Source organism: Apodemus sylvaticus, chromosome 1 (genome assembly GCF_947179515.1).
Source record: "Apodemus sylvaticus chromosome 1, mApoSyl1.1, whole genome shotgun sequence".
Lineage (NCBI taxonomy): Eukaryota > Metazoa > Chordata > Mammalia > Rodentia > Muridae > Apodemus > Apodemus sylvaticus.
The window spans coordinates 188,509,079-188,535,377 of NC_067472.1; the positions used below are offsets into that span (position 1 = coordinate 188,509,079).

Below are 26,299 nucleotides of genomic sequence, written 5' to 3' on the forward strand. Positions count from 1 at the left end.
CAAAGCAGCTAGATACAAATTGAATTTAAAAAATCAGTTGCCAACATTTATACATATAATAAATGGGCTGAGAAAGAAATTAGGGAAAGAACACCCTTCACAATAGCCACAAGTAATACAAAATCTCTTGATGCAACTACAAGCAAGCAAGTGAAAGACCTACATGACAAGAACTTCAAGTCTCTATGAATGAATTCAAGAGATCAGAAGACAGAAAGTTCCCGTGCTCATGGACTCATGAAGCTGTGTGACCGTGGCCTGTAGAACACAGAAACCTAGATAATATTGTGTGAAGTAAAGGTATGAGACACCAAAGATCAAACATTATGTAATTCTATTTACCTGAACCCTACATACTAGGCAAGTCTGTAGACACAGAATTCGGACCTTGTACAGAGTCCATTAGCACAAAACACAGTGTGGAGAGCTGATGAGGTTCCAGGGCCTGGGGGCTGGGGCTGTTGGGAGGAAGATGGAAGTGACTCAGTGTGAGAAGTGGACTCCAGAAGTCTCTGTTCACATATCCAGAAAGACAGTTGATTGATTTCTTCAGTTCCATTCACGAGGAGGAAGACCACACCATCCAGCTGAGGAGAACAGCAACAGGAGGAAAGATGCAAGCAGCAACCTGTGGCCTGGTTTCCAGCAGCTCCCCCAGAGACACAGAGATAGAGCCATTCTCAACAGAAGTGGGACACCTGGCTGCTTCAGCCAAATCAGCGGGCCAAGAAGCAGATCTGGTATGATGGGGCTATTCTTCCAATACCACTCTCCTTGGGAGTGAGGTCAATGTCCTTGGGAGCCACGTGGCTTGACACAGAGAAATTCTGGAGGATGGAGGTGAAGAAAATGAACAACTCGTTGCGAGCAATGCCTTCACCAAGACAAATGCGCTTTCCTGTGGGCACAGAAAGTGATCATGTGAGCCACCATACAGTCAATAGCATTTGGACTGTCACATCCTTAAAACCACTTGGACATCCCAGCCCTTGGCACTAAACAACAAGGATTTTGACCATCAACCTGAAATTCAAGAAGGAGTGTTAAGAGAATTTTACAAGCGAATGGAACTAAAAAAAAAAAAAAACATCATCTGAGTAAGGTAACCCAGAGCCAAAAGTGCATGTGCAGCATGTACTCACTCATTAGTGAATATTAGTCAAAAAGTACAGGAGGATACCATCATACACCCCAAATACCCAATGAAGCTAAACAAGAAGCAGGGCCAAGCAAGGATACTCAAATCTCACTGGAAGGGGGAATAAAATAGTCATAGGAGACAGAGAGAGGAGGGAACTGGGTGGGAGAGGGCATGAGAAGAGTAATAGGAGGGTCAGGATAATGGGTGAAGTGAGACAGGAGAAAGGGCCAGAGAATGAATAGAAATTTGCAGCAGGAGAGATAACCTCTAGGAAATCCCAGAGACATGGGATGGGGAAGGCTCTCTGAGGCTCTGGGGGTGACTCAAGCTGAGACTCATAGCTATGGGGATATGGAATCTGAAGAACCCACCTCCTATAGCCAGGCAGGACCCCAGTGGATGGATAAGGACACCAACCTATCACAGACTTTTGATCAAAAATTTGGCCTGTCTAAAAGAACTCTAGGAACAAAGATAGAGCCTAGACTGAGGAAAAAGTCAAGCAATAACCAGCCTCACCATCCCATGGGCAAACATCAATCCCCAACACTATTAATAATAATCAGTTATGCTTGCAAACAGAAGCCTAGCACAGCTGTCCTCTGAGAGGCTCCACCCAGCAGCTGACTAAAATAGATGCAGATGTTCACACACAAACACTGGACAGAATTCAGGAACTCTTACTGAAGAGTTGAGGGCTCCAATGAGGGTAAGAATGCCACAAGAAGACCAACAGAGTCAACTAACCTGGACCCTTGGGGCCTCTCAGAGACTAAACCACCAACCACAGAGCATGCATAGGCTGAACTATACCACACATATATGTGCAGCTCAGTCTTCATGCAGCACTGAACAACTGGAGCAGGTGCTATTCCTAAAGTTATTGCTTCTGTGGGATATGATCTTCTAGCTGGGCCACCTTGTCTGGCCTCAGTGAGAGAGCATGAGCCTAAGCCTGCAGAGACTTGATGTGCTAGGGTTGGGGGATACTCACAGGGGTCCTCCACCCTCTCAGAGGTCATCTCAGTCTGTTCTCATCCAGACACATAGGCCAAGACTGCATTTTTTCCTTTGGCCAAAACCTGTTGGATCAAAGCTGGCTCTGCCTCTCCAGAGCCCCCAAAACAGCTCTCTCCTCCCCAAACTAACAGCCTCTGGCCTACATTGTGTCTGCCTTGCTCCCACAGGATTATTGACTTATTAGATGTGGTTAAAACTCATACTTTGGGATTAGTCGTTGAAAGACTATGTTAAGATAATCCTCAATCACATGACATGATTCCAATCTGGAATATAACCAACACAAGGCTAGCTGCCATCTTTACTAAGGGCTGGAGCAGGTGGAGCCATGGCTTGACCACCATCTAAGGGCAGTCACATGCCTGGCAGTCATCTCTGTTATGGGAAGCCATGGTTTCACTGCCATCTTGAATATAGCAGCCACATGTGCCTTCAGCAGACCAGTGAAGCAGGTGTCAAATTATATGATTGAATTGCAATAAGATATTTGAATGATTTCTCTACTGTATTGACAAATGGCTTACAATATTGCTCTATGTTTTTACTCTTTAAATAGTAGTGTATTTTAATATTATTTCAGAGGTTTTACAACATCAAAAAGGTTATAGATTACTGCCTTAAAATATGTTTGGCCTTGTTTTTGCTTATGATATTAAGCTATAATACAGCCTTAAGATTTCTATAAACTATAGGTTTTTATAATGATATACCATATAAAGGTCAAAACATTTCCAGTCTCTTTATGGACTATGTTTATTGATTAAAGGTTTTGTACTGATACTAGAAAAGATTCAATTCAAAAATCATGATTTTTTTAAAGCTGAAACCTAACAGGTTCTAGTCTCAAAAGCTACTCTAACAGTCCTAGTCTCATAAGACTACTATAATTAAATACAAGTTGATAGTCAGTAACCTTATGAGTGACTATATCATTTAATGAGCTCAAAATTATATTAAAAGGCATACCAGGAACTGATGTACTTAATTGCAATAAGCTTTTTTAGCCTCCTGTTTTACCTTACCTAGGTACAGTTTAGAGCTGATAACTAGGAACAGACATAAGTTTTTTAAACCCAGATATACTTTATAAGTACTAGCTTTAAAACCTGCCAGAGATCTGCTGAATGTGGCATTAAATGTTTAAACTTACTATGACAGACACACTCCCAAATGCTAATGGTGACCTCCCTCATGGTCTCCAAGAACTTTGGACACAGCAATAAATAAATAAACTGAATTGTAATACCCCAATCATTAGGCGAGACTGCCCATCAGGGCCTGGCCTGAACTATGGACAAACAGGGACAACCCAGAGAGTTGACAGTCCTCTCCCATGTTCCTCCTCCACACGGAAAATGACAGAGCTTGTCATCTTCTGGGCCTGATGGACTGACTGCATTTGCCATGATGCAATGGAGGTTACAGGAATGGGGGAGAGCTGTCTAGGTAGCAGCTGTGAATTAATCTGTCATTTTAATTAATATCCAGCATCTAGATTATAATTTATCCTCCTCAGGTCTCTGATCACATTGACAGCTAAGATAACTGTAGCTTCACAGCTAGAGGACAACAAGAAAAAGTTCCTTACCCCAAGGTAATCAACCAATGTGTGAGCTCATTAGTCAATTCATTAGCTTCATTAGCTAATTAATCTACCAGATGTATTATTAGAAAGGCAAACAGGTTTGGCTTGCTCACAGCTTCATGTTAAAAGCTTTCAGATGTAGATTTTTGGTATTCCCCTATCTAAAGGAACTCACTTTGCAGTGACTGTTCCTAATGATCAACCACCCATATCTCATGGTAAAAAATTACATAGGAAAAAAAAGAAAACTTTCTGCAAGGTGTTAGGATATGAAACCTTAAGTTATGAGTACCTAAAAAAATTGTTTTTAGCACCTAAGAAAATGTTTTGATCTTGGTAAATGCAAGTAGTGAAGATTGAAGGGTGTGAAAACTTGGACAGTGATAGGAAAGTGGTTTAACGTACATGAAAGGAAGGAGGTGATTGGAGAATGGATGGAGAGAAGAAGGTTTATGGGACATATGGGGAGGGGAATCTGGGAAAGGGGAAATCATTTGAAATGCAAACAAAGAATATAGAAAATAAAAATATTTATTTAAAAAAAGGAGCAAAATATCTTCAGATTTCTTCCCTTCACTATGCTACTATTATATTAGGACTTCAAAAGTTCAGAGTCGTAACATTACTCAATGGAGTTCTAATAAACAATTAGCCTAACTCTAGTAAAACTTACCACTATATGATCCACTACCACTCTCACAAGTTCAAGATGCTAAGCTTCTTTCGGTTGTCTTTTAACTATAGACTTAAAGATGTTTCTCACTGTCCTAAATGTACATATTCATTCTTCTGAATAGAAGGGGAAAGACCCTCTGTCCCTCTGCTCCATGGAAGGGTTCTGTCTGCCCTGAACTCACCTTAAAGAAGGCTCATGCTTTTCACAAACACTGTTTACCAAGCCTCCACTATAACACAATATGGTATTTACTACCTTTTTCTACAATGTGAATTTCAAAACAGACTACAATTACCATTTCTATAATGTATCTATTTTGTAAACTTAAAAAGATTCTTGTAAGCTTCAGAAAACATACTCATATTCACCTCTCATGGGTCAGATGGATTCCTTCTCCATAAGCACCACTGCCAATCAACAGCCTAACTTTCCTACCTGTTGCCTATTCCAGAGGGAGGGATCCCCCCTTCCCAGGTTCTGGGACTCCCGTCCCCAAACTATCAGGGCTATGGGCCTAGGAATTTTAAAGATACCCCACAAAAAAATTTTTCTCCCTAGCATACTTAACTTTGTTTTTCCATCTAATATGTATATGTGTTTCAGCATCCTGCCAAATCCACATGTTTACTCAAAATCTGCATCCAGAACAGTTCCAGAGAAGGGACCCACGGGTGCTCCTGTCTACCCTCACAGGCTCTTCTACTGGGCCTGCACTTCCCTGGCCACAGAAGATCCCACAGATCCTGGAAAGCAGGGAAGCATCCAACTTTCCTGAGACTTGTCCAGCACCCCAATTTCCTTAGGTTCCCTAAAGACAGACCATCACCTCAAAGTTAACAGAACATAGTTTAAAAGACAGGACCAGCACACTGCTGCTCCACCACTACCCCTTCCTAGTCCCTCATTTTTATTTAAACAAGAAGGGAGAAGTGTTGGCTTACAATTTCTCTAGACTTCTCCCAGGGACCTAGCAACAGCCTGCATCATCATCTGCCACCACTGCCTGATTGGTGCAACCCAGATGCAGTAGGGAGAGCACAGAGAAAGGACTGCTTGCAATTCCAGATCCCCTCCCCCTCTCCCTCTACTCTATCCCCCCTTTCACTCACTTTCTCCCCGATCCCCCCAACACACACACAGGTGTTCAGGCCAGCTTCTCTTTCTGTCCTTTTTCCCCCTCTGTCCCCCTTCTCTAAGTTCTCACTCCCCTTTCTTCCCAAAATAAACCTCTTTATACCACTTCTGTCACAGGATGTGATTTACTAGGGTAAATCCTTGGCATGGGCCTGCCACGTACCCCCTTTCCCCCTCCTGCCGCTGTGTTAATATTGTTAGCATTGCCTTTAAACACTTCCCAAAAGTCCTCATGACCTGGATGCTCCTTTGGTTCAAGGCTCCTCTCATGGGGCTATAGCCAGGGTGGATGGGATCATTCAACAGGGCAGCTGGGAGAGACTCAGTAAACAGGGACCTATTGTTGTTTGTGTTGCGGAGGGTGGGTCTGCCCTCTAGTGTCTGGGAAAGGAATCACAGGTCTGCCTCACCTGTGGAGAAGGGCAGAAAAGCTTCATTTTTCTTCAGTGCCCCATTGGCATCCAGGAAGTGCTCAGGATTGAAGGCATCTGGTTGTTCAAAGTACCGTGGGTCATGGAGAGCTGAACTCAGGATGGGGTACACCTCAGTGTTCTAGGAGAAGTTACAAGATACAAACATGTTCTTTCACCCTGATTCCCATACACAAAACAGTCAGTCCCTCAGTAAAAGGGAACGGTTGGTGATTAGGAGCGTGGCATATGATCATGGCGCAGCGATGAGGAATCGCGGCTGGTCTCACCTTGGGGAGCAGGTACCCTCGGAGCGTGGTGTCCTTGGTGACTCTGTGTGGCACTCCAATAGGGACAAGATCTGAAAATCTCTGAATCTCGTGGATGACTGCATCAGTGTATGGCATTTTGGTGCGGTCATCAAGGGCTGGCAGCCGGTGTGAGCCGATCACCTGATCAATCTCCTTTTGGACTTTCTCTACACAGAAAAGGGGGAGGTTGATCAGCTATACCAGCTTTATAGCAATGATTTTGTATTCTATCAGCCAACCACCAGGACAAGTGTGCAGTAAGGAGACTCTGCTGAGGAACTGAGAGATTTCGGGGGTACGAACAACTGTCCTGTTCTTAAGTGCCTGTCTCTATGTGCCCATGTTTAAAACAACATTAAATCTCTCCTCCATGAGCTCCGACCTCATTTCAGCAGGGCTTTGCTAAAGAAAGTAGAATAGAAAACAAAGGAATACTGCACAGTGTGACTTGAGAACTATCATGATGAGACAAGAGTGGGGGGAGAGAAGCAGAAAACATCCTCACCTTGGCAATGAACTGACCACACACACACACACACACACACACACACCACAACTTTACATGGGACTTTATATTAAGAACTTGAACCTATGTCCTCAGAAACGTAGCAGAGAAGGAGGGAGAATAGTAAATTAAACCATCACCAAATGCATGCAGAAATGAATACATAAGAAAATCAATGGATAAATGAATATAAAGACAGATTCATGATTTAATGAAAAACACACTAAGCATAGGATGATGTATTCAACTTGTAAGTCAGCATATGGTAAAGTTGGTGGATGAGTGGGGGAATGGATAGACAAAAAAAAGAAGAATTCAGGGGCCAAAAAATGGAACCTGTGAATAGAAGGAGGGGATGAGTGCATTCATGGCCAATAGTTTATTCAACTCTGCTAATCAAAGGAGCAACACTTAAGTTGATTCATTGAAATAAATAAGTGAAATGCCTACTTCAGTGGTTAAAGAACCAATAAATACACAAATAATAAATTGATTTATAAGTGGTTGACTTGGAGGATTCAAGGTGTGTGTATGTGTACGTGTGTGAGTGTGCGCACATGCTTGTGTGCATGTGTTTGTAAGAGTTTATTATGAAGATAGAAGGATGAATGAGGAAATAGGTCTTTAGATAGACTGATGCTTAGTTGTGTGAAATGACTGAAGGGAAAGACCAATGACAGGGTCACTGATGGGTGGACAAATAATGGTGGGAAAATGAACAGAATAAGTAGAGGAATGAAGAGGTGGATGGATAGAAAGATGAATAACAGATGAATGTAAAGATTGAAGGACGGCAGGAAGGAAAGAGGGAAGGGAGGGAGGGAAGGAAGGATCAACGTTTAAGTGGAATAGAACAGAAAATGGGTCAGCTGAGTGTTCGTTGACCCACCACCCACAGCACGTCCATAGTTTACAAGTAGAACAAAGCATTTAGAGTTCTAGATGTAAGTGGTCCATGGTCCTCTCATCCACTCAAACTTCCACAGGCAAAAAGTAGCTAGGAAATCCCCCAACTGCCCACCCGTGGCACACCTGCAACATGGGGGTACTTGAGCATGAGCAGGAAGCCATAGCGGAGCGTGGTGCTGCTGGTCTCAGTTCCAGCAAAGAAGAGAGAGAGCACAGACATCATGAGGTTCTGGTGATCGAACTCCGTGTGGTGGTTGGACTTCTCCTGGTTCCAGATGGGAGAGAGAAGGGTGGGTCAGGGGTGAATGAACCTTTGCTAGGACACGCACACACATCTCTGGGCACTGTCCTTCTGTCTCATACTGCCTGGACCTCTGGACATTACTCAGCCCCAGACAATGTCCCTTGGTTTCTTCTGTCTTCTCTCTCTTCTTTGTTCTTTGGTGGTTTATCATGTTCTGTCTCCTAGACTCTCCTGTCTTTTCCACTTTTGTCCCTGGCCCTGTGTGTCTTTCCCAGTCACACCTCTTCTCTTTCCCTATCATTTTCTCTTTCTTTTCTCTATTCATTATTTTTCAGATGTTCTGCATCTCCTCCACTGTTTCTACCTCTCCTCACCATCCTCTGTTCCATCCCATCTTTTTCTCTGACCACATACCCGTCCTTCACTCTCACCCACCCCCTCTCTCATCCATGCAGGACTAACCTTCTCCATGCGCAGAAGGTAGGTATCAATGAAGTCCCGTGGAGCGTTGGGGTCCAAGGTGGCCCTGTGCTTCTCCACATTTTGACCAATGTAGTCAAGGATTTCCTGCAGGTTTTTGGAGATTTGTCTGTGGGTGCCAGGAAAGTACTTCAGGACAGCAGAGAAGAGCTCAAAGACCTGTAAGAAGAAGGGCCCAGGAGGTCACCTGGAGCTATCAGCTCTCAAGAAGAAGGCTGTCTTCCTAGGTTCCCTAGGAACAATTCTCTCTCTCCCTTTCTCTCCCCCAGCCTTTTGGTTTGGTTTGGTCTTAATCAGATCTCATATTTTTTTCAGACTGTTGTCAAACTCAATACTTATCCAAAGACGTCTGTGATCTCTAATCACTCATGTACTGGGATTGCATATATGAATCATATCACCATGCCTGGCTTAGGTCATGCTAGGGATGAACCTAGGGGTTAATACATGATAGACAAGTCCTGTACCCTCTTACCACAGTCATGACCCTGGGGCATCATTATCTTTATGACTGTCTGGATTATTGCTACATTCAGGTCTCTCCTCCCTGCTCCCCATCCCTCCCTCTGCCTCCAGGTCTCAGCCTCCTTGTTTCTCCATGTCATCTCTGCCTTTCTTCGTCTTCAGACACTCTCTCCTTCATCCACAAAGCAGCCTCTTGTTTCCTCTGCCCTGGATGCTCCTCTTTTCCCATCCACTGACCTGGCTGGACAATGAGCTCATGAGAGAAAAGGTCCGATAGAACAGCTCCAGCAGGCGCAGGAATTGGCGGTCTGTGTAGTCAAAGCGCTCGCCAAACACAATGGAGCAGATGATGTTGGCCGTGATGCACTGGAAGAGGAAGGTGGGGTCCAGGGCGGCTCCTGGAGAATTGGGAGGCAGGACAGGAGACATCATATGAAGAAGTGTAGGACATTTGGCTTTGGCTCCATCCTTGGAAAGCTATTTCCTCCATTCACTACTCAAAGCGTAGCAACAGCTGCTAAGCCTTCCCTTAGGATGCACCAGGACCTGCATTCAGTAATGCATACATTTTATTTAATTTTAATGTATTTAATGTTATGCATAAGATAAAATCCTATCAATGAAGGGGCACTAGCCCACTTGAACTCTGGCAGGCCTCACCCTTCTCTCCCATTCCCTCTTCCTTGCTAAAACCATTGGATTCCATTTCTAAAGCTACTCCCCAATGTCAGTTTTCTTATTTGCCCACTTCCTTCTCCTGAGGCTGACTACCAATGTCCAACTATTGAATCATTGAAGACCAGCAATCAAAAGGCCCCTTGGCTCACCTAATTAAGCTGCCCAACTATAAGTAAACATCCTAGCATGGGATTTCCCCCTTTAACTTTACATATCACCATTTAGCCCATGTGCAACATCTGTTTACTGTCTATCCAGAGGCAGCCCTTTGTCCCCTTAGGAAAAATAATCCTTCCCCCTCTCCCTTGCCCCTTTCTTCCCTCTCCTTTGTTCTCTTTCTCTTCTCCCTGTTCCTTTGTCTCCTGTCTTTGTTCCTCATCCCTGCCTCTGCTCCTCTGGGACAAATAGCTCTCCTTTGTGCTCAGAAGTTGGGCTCCAGGTGTCCTGGGTCAATACTTTTTCTTTTCACATTGTTTATACAGAGAGGGTAGCTAACTTCACCAAAATAACACAGCAAACACAGTGACTAATGACTGGGACCAGGATTCAGACCCAGAGAGTTGAGAGGGGCAGCATGGAGAGTTAGCCTCCACCCTGCACCTCCCTCCATCACCACACTGACTTGAAGCTGATAGGCAACTCCCACAGTCAGGAATGGTGCAGAGAAAGGTTCATGGCATTGCCTGTGTGGATTTTCAAGTCTCTCACCTGTAGTTGTTCCTCCATTCCTTCTCTGATCCTACACTCTGTGGTGTTCAAGAACTATCAGCACCTGTTGCCTGCTGCCTTTGATTCCCAGGCTCTGTGATGTGTCCTCATGAGATGTTGTCAGTGCAGCAACCTTGGGCCACTGCTGCTGCTCTCTCTGGGTCTCAGTTGTCTGTCTTGTGACTGCTCTGCAGTCTCCCCCTGATGCTCATCTGTCTTTACCTGGCTGTGTGTTCCAGTCTAAAAGACTTGCAGTATTTCCATCTTTTTCTCTTTGTCCCTCCCCTTACCTATTACCTACTCCCTCCCACTCTGTAGCCCCTGCCCGGTTAATCCTGCTCCATTTTTTTGTCCCTCTGGTTCTAGCTCAGCTCCCTTGTCTCTGTGTCACCCTGCTTTCTCCTGTCTTTTTTCTTAGACTGCCGATTCCTTCTTCTCCCTTCCAGGGACATCTTCTGCAGGGACATCTCAAGGTCTCCTGAGAAATCTTAAGAGATAACAGACAGCAGTGTGAACCTAACACTATGTCACCACCAGTGTGCCCCTGTTGGGAAGTTTTAGAAAGTGCCCAGAAAAGCCTGCAATTACCACAAAGTCAGTCACCCCACCTGGCCTCTTTGTTCACTGCCCCACAAATCAGTATATCCACAAGGAGAAAACTCAGTTCCTTGCTTCACATATGCATTGGACATAGACCATGCCTTGAGACTGTTTTTTGTAACCGTGATGACCTTGAATACCATATAAAGTCAACAATGACCTCCAATCACTAAGCTCCTGCCTCCACCTCAGGTGCACTATGATGACGTGTACTACCCTGCCAGTGTTGTGGAGTTGGCTATCAGACTGTGAGCTGTGTGCACATCCACAGCATCAGCTTTTTCTTCTGGAGATAAGAGTTGATGGTATAGCCAAACTGGCTTTGAATTTCTGGCCCTTCTTTCTCAGCCCGGTGACTACTGGGATGACAGGCTTGTGCTACCATGCCTGACTGAAATATAATCTTAACATAGGCATCCATTTCCTTGAATGGAAGAACCAGCATGCTAATCACACAATCTATTTCTCTGAGTTATTCTTGGATACTGTGGACTTCACAACTCTTTCCATATTTTTATGGATTTCTCTCTCTCCCCCCACAGAGAGAGAGAGAGTGTGTGTGTGTTTATGTGTATGTGTTTATATGTGAGTATGTGTTTATGTGTAAGTATGTGTATGTGTATATTTACATGTATATGTGTGTGAGTGTATATATGTTTATGTGTGAGTGTGTGTTTATGTGTGAGCATGTGTGTATGTGTAAGTTTATGTGTATGTGTGTGAATGTGTATATGTTTGTATGTGTGTGTGTGTGTGTGTGTGTGTATGTGTGTGTGTGTGTGTGTGTCTACCCATGGATGTCTCCTTCTCTTTCTTTGGCTGTACACTCATGTCTTGGCTTTCCCATCTTCCTTCATGCCCATTCTCCCAGACTCACCCTGGGATTTCCGCAGTTCCTCCACCAAACACTGTGCTTCCTCCTGAATCCGCTCCTCCACACTCCTCTTTCCCATCCCAAAGTCTCTCATGGTGGCCAGAGAGAATCTCCGAAGGGTCTTCCAACGTTCTCCATTGGCAAAGATCACACCTGAGAATGTAGGGGAAGCATGGGTGGGCGGGTCACACAGGAAGTTCAAACAAACCTGGGTCCTTCCCTAGCCCTTACCTTCCCCTCTCTCAGAATCACTTCTCTCTGTGCCCATTCTCCACCCTACCTCATCCCAACCTCTGAGAATCTTACCATATTCCTTGAAGACAGGCTCAACCACAGCAACGGTCCCCCGGCCAGAGAAAGTCTCAGCTTGGCCCACCAGGGCCTCCTTTATGATGTCTGTCCCACAAAGCATGACCACGGGCCTTGGTCCCAGGTGCACTGTGAACACATCTCCATATTTTTCTCGAAGCTGTCAAGCATAAAGGCACCAGGACTGGGGTTAGCCAGCACAGATATTGTTGTTAAATTGTTAAAAAAAAAAAAAAACAAAAACACATAGATACAGGTTGGTAAATAGGCTGGCCCTGGCCACCCTTCCTTTCCTGAGGACCTAGACATTTCAGGGTGAATCCGCCACCAGGAAGGTGTCCCGAGACAGGTTGGAAGTTCTAAGCAGTCCTGAACTACAGTGTGACTGAGTGTGCTGGGCCAGTGCTGTATGCTCAGCACCAGGAAGTAAAGAAGGATGCTCAGGGGTTCAAGGGCATCTCTGCCTGCTGTTGAGCTAGGGAGTAGCCTGGGCAACATGAAACCTTGTTTCAAAAATAAACAGATTATAGATATGATATAGAAAAACTGATAAGAAAACACTTCAATAAAATTGATAATAAAGGACTGGAGAGATGGCTCAGTGGTTAAGAGCACTGACTGCTCTTCCAGAGGCCCTGAGTCCAATTCTCAACAACCACACGGTGGCTCACAACCATCACTACTGAGATCTGATACTCTCTCTTGGTATGTCTGAAGACAGCTACAATATACTCACATACAACAAATAAATGATTTTTTTAATGGAGCTGATTTGAAAAAATGATAATAAAGCAATTCAATAAAATTGAATTGATTTACAAATTGATTCACCAACCAATTTGCTTAGAAAATACTGCATTGAACAAGGTAGGGTTTGGTTAAGTGCCACCTCTAATATGACTTGGAGATAAGTAACAAACTAACCTGGCTTGTTAAAAACTATAGGATCTGGAAAATATCATCCTAAGTGAGGTAACCCAATCACAAAAGAATACAAATGGAATGCAATCTCTGATAAGTGGATATTAATTAGCCCAGAAGCACTGAATACCCAAGGCACAAATCGCATAACAAATGACTCCCATGAAGAAGTATGGAGAGGGTCCTGATCCTGGAAAGGATTGATCTAGCATTGGAGGGGAATATAAGGACAGAGAAAAAGGAGGGAGGTGATTGGAGAAGGGATGGAGAGAAAAAGGTTTATGGGGCATATGGGGAGGGGGGATCTGGGAAAGGGGAAATCATTTGGAATGTAAACAAAGAATATAGAAAATAAAAATATTAAAAAAAAAAACTATAGGAAAAGAATTGCGCCTTAGCCTCGAGCCTGGTGTGACAATGACCTCTTGAAGATGTCTGAATGGTTAAGTTTCTGTCTATGACTAGAACTGCAAAATGTCCTCACACTTGCTTTGCATTTTATCTTAGATTTGGGAGTTAGCCTTTATAAAGATCAAACTCCTGGCTACAGTGGCTTCAAAAGAATGTTTGTTTGGTTTTAGGAGTTGAGAAGATGTGTAGAGCAGGCAGGCTTCTGATCTCTGAGTCAAATACAACTTCTTTGTAAGAGTCGTGCTGGGTTATTTGTCTTTAGTTAACCATAATAATGGAGGCTAGTGTGAGCGACCTGTACAGAGTGCTTTTGAAGGAGTAGAAATAAAATCTGATTAAAAGATACCAAGAGTTAATTTGTGAACATAATGTATTTTGGGTCCTTAAATAGCTAAGGACTAAAACTCACACCAGTACTATTATGTATGGGTTATTTGCCAACTGTGTCTGAAACAGAATTCATCAAATCAATGGAACTGTCATGATTAAAGTACAGTATGCACTCAAAAAATAGAATTGTGCCTCAAACACAACTGAGGCTTGGGCTTCCTGAGAATATGTATCTGTTAAGATATATTTGTTAAGCAGAGGCAGGCGGATTTCTGAGTTCGAGGCCAGCCTGGTCTACAGAGTGAGTTCCAGGACAGCCAGGGCTACACAGAGAAACCCTGTCTCTAAAAAACCAAATCCAAAAACCAAAAAAAAAAAAAAAAAATTATTTGTTAAGACTGTCAACTAGACTCAATTTGCATATGAAAGAACATGACTCTACTGGGCAGTTCAAAGGGGATAGCACTTGGGAACAACCACCATTAAGTCCTGATTATCTTATATTAAGAGTAAAATTCTTCCAAAAGGGCAGGATGACCCTGGGTGTGGTGGACTGAATAAGAATGGCCTTCATAGGCTTATATATTTGAACGATTAGTCATCAAGAAATGATACTATTTGAAAAGATTAGAAGGACTATGAAGTGTGGCCTTGTGGGAGGAAATGTGTCATTGGGGGAGGCTTTGAGACTTTAAAAGCCTGCACACCAAGCCCAGAGTTACTATGTCTGTCTACAGATCAAGATGTAGCTCTCAGCTACTGCTCCAGCTCTGACAACTCCTGTCATCATGCTCCTGCTGTGATGAATGCTTTCTTCTAAGAGCTGGCTTGGTCCTGGTGTCATCCCCAGCTCTGGTGTCACAGCACAGTACAAAACAGTGACAGAGGCCCCTCAAGGGGACAGCACTGGTCTACTCAAAAGTTTGATGATGACAATATCTCTGTTGTAAATCTACCATTTATCTGAAACAGGCAGACTTAAAATTCATGGCTCTGTAAAATATGATAAATTGATCAAAGTCTAAAGTGGGAGTGGGACCTAAAAGAGATTCACAGGTGACAGCATTTGTGGGTCGCTAATGCCCAAATTCTATAAAAGTTGTTAAACATTTCTGTATGAGGTTAGTTTCTCTACGGTGGTAGCCAGAGACAGATGTGCAGTATTAAAGAGCTTTCTCTTTATTTTTCAAGTATTGGAGTAAACTCTCATTGGTGAAGAGAGAGGGCTTAACCTGCTTCTTGAGATATAGAAATGGATAGATACAAATATATACATAGATATGGATATGACACGGATGTAAATACAGATAAAGATCCTTGCCTCTACCCTTCAATCTGGCCAGCTCTGGAATCTCAACCAAGAACCATCCTTCCTGTGACCCAGCTTCAACCTGATCAATGCCTCCTGATGACTTTCAGAGAGAATGACCCTGGCCCACCCACTGAGATACATGGGAAGGGGAATGGACTGTTGGTGGTCCTGACTGTCAGTCATGTCTACAGTTCAGACTTGTGGGAAACTACCTGGTAGTGCAACCATCTCTGGGCATCTCCCAGGAATTGGCCCCAGGAATATCAAAGCCTTCCAGTGCTGAGGGCCCTTTAATAGAACTGTATGTTTGCAAATGGTCCACCCTCATCCTCTTGTGTTGGAGATTGGTTCTAATGCTTTGATTCCATCAGGAATCTGCATGACCAAACACGGAAGGTCCTCTTCCCCAACTAGTTTTTGATCCACCAATAAAGATGCCAGTGGCCAATGGCTGGGCAAAAGGAAATGGGGCGGGACCCTTAGATTTGCATGGACTAGGATGCAAGGAAGAAGAAAGAGAATTACCATGACTCAAGGGAGAGAGACAGATGAAATTTAGAGCTGCAGAGGGAAAATCATCCAAAATATAGGTGTAAATAAAAGCGGCCCCTGAAGGGCTGCCCAGAAGCATCTTGGGCAGCAAAGACCAATGGGCCTCACAGTAGGTAACAGGGCAGGAAAGTTAACAGTAGATTTATGAGGTATCGATCCAGGAGTACCAGAGGGACAAGCATGCTAGCCACGGGAGGTTTAGACCTGCCAAACTTTGAGTAGCCACGTCATTTTAAAAATAAACTAATGTGTATAAGTCTTTCATTCACAAATCCAAAGAGCTTCTGGGTGGGTGTCTGGAAGTGACACCAGCCAGAGCATAAAGTGGAGTAGCTAAACTCGTGTAACCTTTAGCTCACTCCAGAATGCCATGCACCTAACAGAAATTAAATGCTAATAATGGTCAGTGCCCCATGTTGTTTCTGAAATAGTGCTAAGAAGAAACTATGAGTGTTTGATTTATGTTTATGGTTTGAGATAGGATCTCACTATGTTGCCCAGGTTGACCTGAGACTCACTATGTCGATTAAGTTTTCTCAATCTCTCATTCTCCTGCCTTCTTCTCTAACATGCTAGGGTTGCAGATATAAGACGCACTTATCCCTGAATGTATTTGCTGTATTTTTCAATCCATAGCTGGTTGAATCTTTGAGTGGAGAATCTGCCTTTATGGAGAATCAGCTACAACTTTTGAAGCTGAACTTAAACATGCAGAGAAACTTCACCTCCAAATGCCTGTACAAGAACAAAAAAAGCATGTGTGTTGTGGCCAAATGAATAAACCAGATTATTCCTAGAAGCCTTCTTAAAATTTTATAAGAACAAACACCGCCAAGCCCACACAATGGAATATCATACCACAAGGAAATAACCTATACATCAGACTGATGATAGAAATGATCACCAGCTTAATATTGGCAGAAAAGTAAATTCTGCTTATATTTGGTGTTCTAAATGAAGTTTAAACACAGGTAAATTCAACCCATGGTGTCAGAATAGTGAGACGGTAGTGAGTAGAGGTAATAAGACAGGGACCAACCTTAGCGTTAACTGAGCTGCATAACATGATAAAAATGTGTTCAGTTTGAAAGTTCATTGACCTGTGCTGATTTTAGCACAGTGTTTCTCAACCTGTGGGTCATGACCCCTCCATCATGTACCAGATCCTCTCACAGGAGTCCTCTAAGACAAATCATAGATATTTACATTGCAATTCATAACCATAAAGGAATCTTAGAAGAGCTGTCACCCCTGGAGTGACAGTCACTTAGCTCTGAAGTAATCTCTTGTAAATAATCAGTAGTTGTTATCTGAGATTTGTGGGGTTGCTTTTTCCTAGGAATTTCAGGCCCTTAGAGTGATCTCAGTCATAGACATTCCTGACAAACCTGGAATTCTTTTAAGGACTGTGTTTGCTTAGGTAATGGTTCCCTGGGACAACTCCTAGATCAGATAAGAGATCTGGGTATGTGGGAATGGACTTGCTCAAAGGCCTTTTGTGTAACAACGAAGCTTAGCCCCCTGCAAAGCTGCAGTGAGCTTCTTAGAGGCCGATTCCCCTGCTGCTTTTACTAAGCCTGTTACATCCTGAAGTGTTTCTCTTTCTCCCACATAACTCTAACCACAGACACATAACAGGATCAAAATTACATTTATGAACAATAATCTTATGATTGGGGAGCACCACAACCTGAGGAACTGTATTAAAGGGTCGCAACATAAGGAAGGCTTCTACTCTAGAGCAATGATCAACTTTAAAAATACCATAGCTCAAAAGTTGTAACTGGAGTGGCTGGAGTGATGGTACAGAAGGTAAGATCTCATGCAGAGGACCTGGGTTTGGTTCCCTGCACCCACACTGTGGCTCACAACTATCTTCAATCCAGTTTCAGGAGATCCAGTGTCCTCTTTGGTGACTTCTGCAGGCACCAGGGACGTGGTACACAGATATGCATGCAGGAACAACACTCTTGTACACAAAATAAAAGTAAATCTAAAGGAAATAATTTTGAAGGTACAGTTAAAGCTCAGGGTCCTGGAGCACTTGCTACCCCATCATAGTGACTGGGCTTTGCATTCCAGGACCCAGTTATAAACCGGCTCTCTCATGCACGCCTATAATCCCAGCTCAAACGTGGAAGTGGAGACAGGATGGTGGGGATTGCCAGTTTCCAGCCTAGCTGAGAGAATTCCAGGACCAGGTTCAGGGAGAGACTCTGCCTCAAAGGAATAGAGAGTGATAGAGGTGAAGAATGGCCCCATTTGACCTCCATGTAATGGGTGCAGACATCCACACAATGTACACATAGACTCAAACAGACAACAACAACAACAACAACAACAACAATAATAATAATAATAATGGCATTGAGGGGGGAAACTGCGTGATTGTGGGAAGTGGAGGGAGAGGAAAACCAGGGAAGGACAAAAGAGAGGGAGGAAATAAGGGTGGCAGTATCAGGAACTGGAAGAGACGTGAGAGAGGGTCTGGAAATTGAACAAAAATATATGTAGCAGGGGGTGATGAGGAACTGGAGATAGTCACTAGAGGGTCCCAGACACCAGGGACATGTGAGGCTCCCAGGACCCAACTGGGATGAGTTTAGTGGAAATGCACAGAGAAGGAAAGATAGAACCTATGCAGACCACCTCCACTAGATAGGCACAGCCGCTTATCAAGGGATGGGGCCAGTCACCCATCTCAAAGCTTTTAACCCAGACATGTCCCTGTCCAAAGGAAGAACAGGGACAAAAAATGGAACAGAGACTGAAGGAAGGGCCAATCAGGGACTGGGGGTCCATCATGTCTGCAGACACCAAACCCAACACTGTTGCCATGGTCAAGAGGCATTTGCTGACAGGAGCCTAGTGTGGCGGTTTTTGAGGAGGGCTGACCAGCAACTGACCAGTGAAGATGTGGGTGCTATGTGCCAACCATCAGACTGACTCAGGGAACCTGGTTAGGGAGCTGGCAAATGCTCTGGAAGAGCTGAGGGGAATTGCAACTCTATTGGAAGAACAGTGTAGGCTGGCCTCAGCACCCAGTTCTACAGGAGTCTAGACCAGCAACCAAGGAGTGTACTGGAGGGATCCATGGCTCCAAATACATATGTAGCAGAGAATACTCTTGCCTGACAGCAACGGGAGAGAAGGCCCTTGGTCCTGGGGAGGTTTGATGCCCCAGAGTAGGGGGATGCTGGAAGGGTGGAGGAGAATGTGGGTGGGTGGGGAGCACTCTCATACAGGCAAGGGGGAAGAAGAGGGCAGATGTGGGGTGGGAGTTAATGGAGGGGTAACTGGAAAGTGGAATATCATGAGATGGTGTGTGTGTGAAGGGGGTAACCAGGAAGTGGGATACCATTTGAGATGTGAATGAGTGGAATGATTATAGTAGTAGTAGTAATAGTAGTAGTAGTAGTAGTAGTAGTAGTAGTAGTAGTAGTAGTAATAGTAATAGTAATAGTAGTAATAGTAGTAGTAGTAGTTTTGTTTCAGACCCAGGAATAAAGTACTGAGATACATATTTTATACATCAAAGCAGACCTAGACTCCAGGTTCTCCCAGCATCCCTCAGTCCCTCCCTGGCATACCCTGCCCCCAACCCTAAATTTTTAAGCCCTGCATCTGGGCTACCATTCCCCCAAAAGAAGCTCCTCCTTATATAATCCAGACATATTCTCTCTTTCTCTCTCTCTCTCTCTCTCTCTCTCTCTCTCTCTCTCTCTCTCTCTCTCTCTCCTTCCTTCCCTCTCTCCCTTCTCTCCCTCTCCCACTCTCTCCTCTCTCAGCACTTCCTTTCTTTCTTTCTCTTCTCCCCTCCCCTCCCTCCCCATAGCCACCTCCCCAGCCTCAGTCCTTGGGCCCAGTGACTTCACCCCCAGTGCAGCTTCCAATAAACCTGCCTTTACTATAACCTAATCTGGCTTAAATTGACTCATTTCACCAGTGGAGAAATAACATATCAATAACTAATTGCAATTCCGTTCAAATTCTAGGAAGCACCTGCAGACTTCCATCAGGCAGTGCAATTGTGCCTCTACCCAGGGAACTGCCTCTAAACCTCCCTTTCTATCACCTGTTCTTTCAAATGCCAACCAAAGGCGCCAACCAAAGATGCCAACCAAAGGCTGGGCATGTGTTTCCCAACACTGAGTTTTTCCTGTTTTTCCAAAGCTCCCCCACTTGTTTTTTGACATGCAGCTACTTGCAAATAGCGTAGATCCCTCTCTTTCTCCACTGCAGCAGCTACCACTGGCCTACTCTAGTGTTTTTACCTCTAACTCTAGTAAGATTGCCCTTGGGCTCCTTCTGTGTTTGTTTCTAACACCAGTTTCCCTGGTAGCAGTGGGTTTCCCCTAATAAAACTCTAAAGAAAATCCTCTGAGGATTTAAAAGGGGGGAGGGGGGACTACACTGTGAGACCTTAGGAGCCAACTGCGAGGAACCAACCCCAGGCTCCGATGCTAGCCATTCCAACAGTTATCAGAGTGCCTGAAAACAAATCCCAGGCTCACACTCTTGAGTCACACCTCAGGAACCAGACTTAAAAGCCTGATGAGGCTTCCAATGAGCTGACAGGGATGCATGTTCTTGTGAGCCTGCCATGGGAGTGTAACGCACGTTATGTGTATGAGTATTGTGCCAGCATATATTCCATATCCTCAGAGACCAGAAGGAGCCAGAGTGTGTGCTGGGAATTGAACTCAGGTCCTCTAGAAGAGCCAGTGGTCCTAACAGACCATGTCTCCAGCACCTAATGTGTACATTTTAAAATGCCGTTCGTTCTGGCTTTCTCTGGTTCTCTGCCTAGGGCTTGTACTGCTTGTAGTGCACGTGTATACTCACGCCTGCTCCCAACAGCATGGGGTCACTGTCTCTTCTCTAAGGTCTCCAATTTCTCTTCTCCCCACTCCTCTTTTACCTCCTCTCCGTTATGTCTCTAATCAGACTCCAGTCAAGACCTTTTCCTCCCTGCACTTGATTGTTAAAACCAGTGGTTCATTTTCAGGGCCCCTGTCACACTTAATGACTCCATCCAGCAGGAAAATGCCAGGTAAGTGGCCACTCACATTCCTTAATGACTGAGTGATCTCTTAAGAAGAGATGATGAGACAGGACAAAGAAACCAGGTACCCTGGGGCAAGAACCCTGAATACAAGAGTTTCAGGAGTATCTTCTCTGGAAGTCAGGAATGCCAGACAATGTTCTAGTTCTTAGTTCCTCCTCCTCTTCCTCCTCCCCCTCCTCCTCCCCCTCCTCCTCCTCCTCCTTATTCTTTGATTTTGCTTATTTTACATTTGTGGGTGTTTTGTCTACGGGCGTCTCTGTGAACTGCAAACATGCAGTACTCACAGAGGCCAGATGAGGGCATCAAATACCGAGCAACTGGCGTTGCAGGTGGTTATGAGCAGTTTATATGGGTGCTGGGAATCAAAACCAGGTCCTCAAAGGAACAACCAGTGTTCTTAAATACTGAGCCAGCTCTCCACCACAACCACACAGTTTCCTCTTATGTCTTCTAATGGAGCACTTCTGTCTGGGACTACATGTGATTGAAACCTCAGTCCAGACCCAGGTCCCCACTGAACAGCTTTGCAAATGATCTATCACCAAACTGCAGCCCGTTTCCGAAACTACATTAGAGTTCCCATTCTTAAGAAGATAATATTAAGGAGCCTTAAAAGCAGTTTAGAATAGACTCCCTCCTCCTCCCTCCTCCTCACTCCTCCTCCCACCTCCTCACTCCTCCTCACTCCTCCCTCCTTCTTCCTCCCTCCTCCTCCCTCCTCACTCCTCCCTCCTTCTTCCTCCCTCCTCCTCCCTCCTCACTCCTCCCTCCTTTGTCCTCCCCCTCCTCCCTCCTTTGTCCTCCCCCCTCCTCCCTCCTCCCTCCTTCTTTCTCCCTCCTCCTCTCTCCTCCCTCCTCCCTCCTCCCTCTAATCATGAGTAGAGACATGATATTCTTGCCTGTTCCAAAGGTTTGTCTCCTCCCTTAAGAGTTAATTAAGCTGGACCTATCGATCCTAGCCATGAGACAAGCCCTGGGAAGACTGGCTCACCTAAAGCATAAGGAGATGGGAGGAATAATCATTCCCTTGATGAGAGGGTGTGTTTATCTTTCCCAGAAGTCCTGCGTTTGCTGTGGCCACCTACAGAACTTCCATTGGCAACTTTTCAACTTTTCTAGCCTCCCTCAGAAAAGTCACCACTCTTCCTTCTCTTCCTTTTTCATCTTTTCCTTCTGGATCATTTCTCCAAAGCACTGGATCTGCTTTCCTTGACATTGTCTGCTTGCTCTCGGAAGCTATGTCTCCTACTTGCACTCTTTCACCATGTGGCTGCCTACAAACAGCATGGTGCCCCCTCCTCCTCTTCTCCGACTTCCTCCTCTGGCAGCTGCCAAGATTCACAACTTGTCTGCCTTGGTGTTTTCCTCTCAAATCCTAATAAAATCATACTTGAGCTTCAAGAGGACTTAAAGACTTAGAAAGGCAAATGTTTTTAGTTGAATGTTTTCGGTGCAAATGTTGGCAGTGGCTAGAAGCCAAAGCTTAGGTTTGTTTGCCTACTCTCAGCCAACAGAATTTCATCATGCTTAAAAAATCGTTCTTGGTAATGCATACTTGATAAAAGCCCATGTGACCACTTTCAGCAACAAGCCTCCTGAAAGAGTAGCCTCTGTGTCTTGAGCCACAGCTAAAACTTCCAGAGAACATTCCAGATTGCATATCGGAAAACCCAGGCCCGTCAGCACAGGAGCCAAACCAAGCAATTTGGAACTGAGCTAGAACTCATGGAGCTGACACAGCCGTTAACAGCTGTACATGAATCAGGCTCCTGCACCAACCACAACAGGCTTGAGACAGCCAAGCTGGTGTCTCCTAGAGCTCCTGGGACATCACCACCTTGGCGTCCAGAGCCACCTGTCTGGACCAGCTGCCCTTTTCTTCTTGCCTGTTCTATGCACTATGCCTTGAACGTGGCTTAAGTGCCTTCCATGGGTTCACATGCTGGAGGCTTGGTCCCCAAAGTGGTTGGGTTGAGAGATGGTTGAGCCTTCAAGGGCTGGAGCCTAGTAAGGGGCGTTGTGTCTTCAGGGCAGGTCCACAGAATACCTTGCTTGATACTGGTCAAGCAGAGAGGGCTGGATGCTTGGAGAATTGATTACTACAGAACAAGGCTGCCCCACATAGTTAGCCCCTTCTGCATGTGGCAGATGCCCTTCTCTCCCCTCCACTATGTTGTGACACCTGCAGAGGGTTGCTCACCAGAGGCTGGACAAAACGAGTGCTTGATCTTAGACTGTAGATGTCTGTTATTATAAGTTGAATAAACCTCCTACCTTTTAATTGTGTGTGTGTGTGTGTGTGTGTGTGTGTGTGTGTGTGTGTGTCACATGTGTAGGCTGTTAAATATGGATGCAGAGAATCAATCTGGATGCTCTGGAAGAGCGGTAAACATTCTTAACAACTGAGCCATCATTCTAGGCCCATATACCTTCTTACTTTATAAAAAACCTCTTGCAGCCAGGTGGTGGTGGCACACGCCTGTAATCCCAGCACTCTGGGAGGCAGAGGCAGGCAAATTTCTGGGTTCGAGGCCAGCCTGGTCTACAGAGTGAGTTCCAGGACAGCCAGGGCTACACAGGGCTACACCCTGTCTCAAAAAAACAAATCCAAAAAAAAAAAAAGACCTCTTGCTTATTGTCATAACAACAGACAGAAAGCAGACAAAGGCACCAGGAAACTCTGTCTTGCTGGTTTAGGTGGACCATTTCTCTTCTTACTATTCTTGGTTTCTCTCAGACCAGTATCCTCCCCATGACACAGATATCCAACATCAACCTCTCCTCAGTTACAACTGCTCTCGTTCACCTGAGCCTGCTCCTTCCTTACCTCTCCCTCAATGTTCCCAAGAAACGGCTTCTTTTCTCCATTTATTGTCTTTCCAGAGAGTCGTTGAGGATCCTATCAGATTCTCCATCTTAAATAAACCATTACAGATACTCTGATGATCTTAAAACTCAATTAGCATGGGGGCTAGAAAGATAGCTTGATGTTTAAAAGCATTTGGTATCCATTCAGAGGTCCTGGGTTCCATTTCCAGCACCCACGTGGTGCTTACAATCTATAATTCATTTCCAGGGGATCCTACACTCTTTTTGAGCACCAATAATGCATATTGTACATATGCAGGCAACACTCGTGCACATAAAATATGAATAAAACTTAGGGGAAAACATCCTCTTCTTATGCCTGTATTCTGTATCATCCAGGTGAACAGGTAACATGTCTAAAGACTTGATATGTCAGGGTGTGGGGATACCCAGGGAGCCTCCACTCTCTCAGAGAAGGGAAGTAGATGAGGGACATCCAATTAATTAATTCTGGTTAATTAATTAACAAGTATGTTAATTAATTTGTTGGTTGATTAATTACTGGGAAGTTGTCATGGGACTTTGGGTGTCCTTTGACTATGTTAATTAATTAATGGGAAACATGATCACCTTCACTGCAGGGAAACGTGCAGCATTGTAGATGCTACCACCACTAACTGTGGGTCTGTGGGCAGTGGTGGTGCTGGCAATGGAGGGAGTTGATAACCTTCGTGGTATAGTTACTCCTGAGTGCATGTTCCTCTAAACAGTTCCTGATTATGGTCATGAAATTGTCAGCATCTCATCTTTCACTCACCAACCCTCTCATGTGAACCTAGAGCCCAGAAGGCATCCATCCTTTCTCTTCATACTAAGTGATCTCCAAGAAATAAACCACACATCATCCTATTCTGAGGAAACCTAACTAAACTCAGTGGGTAAAAACAAAAAGGGACATCAAGGTAGGAAGGGACATGTTGGCCAAAAGAAGGGTTTCTGCGGGAGAGAGAAGGCAAGGAGGGGTCACAGATGACAAAAATTCAGTATATGTGCACACTGAATTTTCAATGGATTTCTTGAAATAAATCAGGTAGGATGTTGGCTTGACCTTTCTCAGGTGTGGGAGACATGTGTTTAGAACACGTGTGGCAGGGTGTGATGACACATTTGTCATTCCAGAGGCTAAGAGTTGGGAGTCAACCTAAAAAAAAAAAATCACAGGGAGACCCTGTCTCAAAAAATAAATTAACATAACTGTATTTACCATTGGTGATAGGGAGGGGGAATCTTTTAAAAACCAGTGAGTAACTAATACAGGGTTCAAGACTGTGATCTTCACAGCCATGGTGTCAACAGAGGGATGAAACTTATAGTCACTACCTCAGCGCTCTCATGAACGGTAAGGTCACCGATGCTGATTATTAATAAGCGAGTGGTAATTAAGCAAGAGTCCCTGTGTGTGAGGTGCCAGTATAGAGACTTGTAGGTAAATGCCAAGCCAGCTGCTGGAATAAACTGATAAGCAGTCCTCCCCACCCTGCCTCCTGTCCTGCCTACCTTCCCCTTTGTCCTAGAACACCTCAGGCTAATCTCGCGCTGGCAGAAGCAAACCTTGATGTTGATGCCTCTGATATTTTTCTTTTTCTTCTGTAATGGACAAGTTCCAAGGAGAGAAATTCTACATGCTTACACCTCAACCCCTCTTGCGCTCCAAGCATGGTGTCCCACACAATTCCAACATAGCACGACTTACTTGTCTATCTGAGCACCATCCACCAAGAATCAGCATCTCACCCTCCCGTCAGCAACCTTCCCACCTGATCCTACCTCATGGAAGGAGTCCCTCACTCTTCCCGCTGAGTGATCTCCAAGAGGAGACACAGGGCCCTGTGCATTACATCTTACCTGCATGAAGGAATTGAGGAGGCCTCCTCTGTCCATCTGCAAGAGGTTCCCCAAGAGGGGCAGGGGACGGGGTCCTGGTGGGAGGTTGCCACGGGACTTTGGGTGTCCCCTGACTAAGAGTACCAAAAAGCCCACGAGGACAGCAAGGAGAAGCAAGACACTGGGCTCCATGGTCCTGGTCTGACCAATGTTGACTTCAGTGCACACTCCAGCAGGATCTTTTATACTGAACTCGCCTCTCCACTCAGTTATGTAACTTCAGATGTTCCCGCCTCCTGTCTCTCATTGTCCCGAGTGTGAACAACCATGACAACTTCCTGCTTATTCCCTTACCTACACTGATGTTGGCAAGGACACCATGAAACAGATACACGGGACAAAAGGACACTGGGAGCAATGCCTCTTGTTTTATGGGGGTGGGTGTGCACTTGTCAGCTCAGCTTTGTCCACTTACTTACTAGGGCATAGGATTGTGTGTGTGCTATATGCTTTTTTGTACATGAAAGGTCATTTCTGGTATAAATTTACGGATGTGTATTTCTGTGTCTGAGTCTAGATGTGCTGGCTAGTCTATTCTTACATGTCTGGGGTGTATACAACATGTATAATCTTAAATTATAATCTGTATGTCCTTTGTGTCCTATATAAATGTGATTATGTTTGAGTTGACAAGAATAGTGTCCCATGATCCTGTACTTTTCTCTGTCTGTTCATTCCTCAGACCAGGTCTTTGAAAAATCTGCAGATGTAATTTCACCAGAGTTCCCATTTCACTCTCTGGCCCATGAGAGCCACAGATGGGAGAAAGGGGAGGAGAAGGAAGGCAAGGAAAGAGATTGAGTAGTAGTGAGGCTCAGGAGTCAGGGAGAGAGAGAGGCTGAAACCTGGCAGAGATGCACTTGGGGACCCTGGGTCTCTGGGATGGCTGGCTTTTGTGTCAACG

General features: G+C 44.7%; 1 protein-coding gene across 1 annotated transcript; it reads right to left on the reverse strand.

Annotated features, from left to right (window-relative positions):
* Positions 1-367: 367 nt before the first annotated feature.
* Positions 368-25,527, reverse strand: LOC127683070 (cytochrome P450 2B1). Its single transcript, XM_052179946.1, has 9 exons — positions 25,357-25,527; positions 12,047-12,209; positions 11,744-11,893; positions 9,118-9,278; positions 8,398-8,574; positions 7,815-7,956; positions 6,257-6,444; positions 5,967-6,108; positions 368-898 (listed from the first exon to the last, which is right to left on the reverse strand). Exons 1-9 carry the CDS (start codon positions 25,525-25,527, stop codon positions 717-719), a joined length of 1,476 nt encoding a protein of 491 aa, XP_052035906.1. The 3' UTR covers positions 368-716.
* Between the last annotated feature and the right edge of the window lie 772 nt (positions 25,528-26,299).

Coding starts and splice junctions, on each gene's coding strand:
- LOC127683070 (XM_052179946.1), bottom strand. CDS start 25,527: ATGGAGCCCAGTGTCTTGCTTCTCCTTGCTGTCCTCGTGGGCTTTTTG. Junction 12,210..25,356: donor TCCTCAATTCCTTCATGCAG/GTAAGATGTAAT, acceptor TATGCTTGACAG/CTTCGAGAAAAATATGGAGA. Junction 9,279..11,743: donor GGAACTGCGGAAATCCCAGG/GTGAGTCTGGGA, acceptor CCAATTCTCCAG/GAGCCGCCCTGGACCCCACC.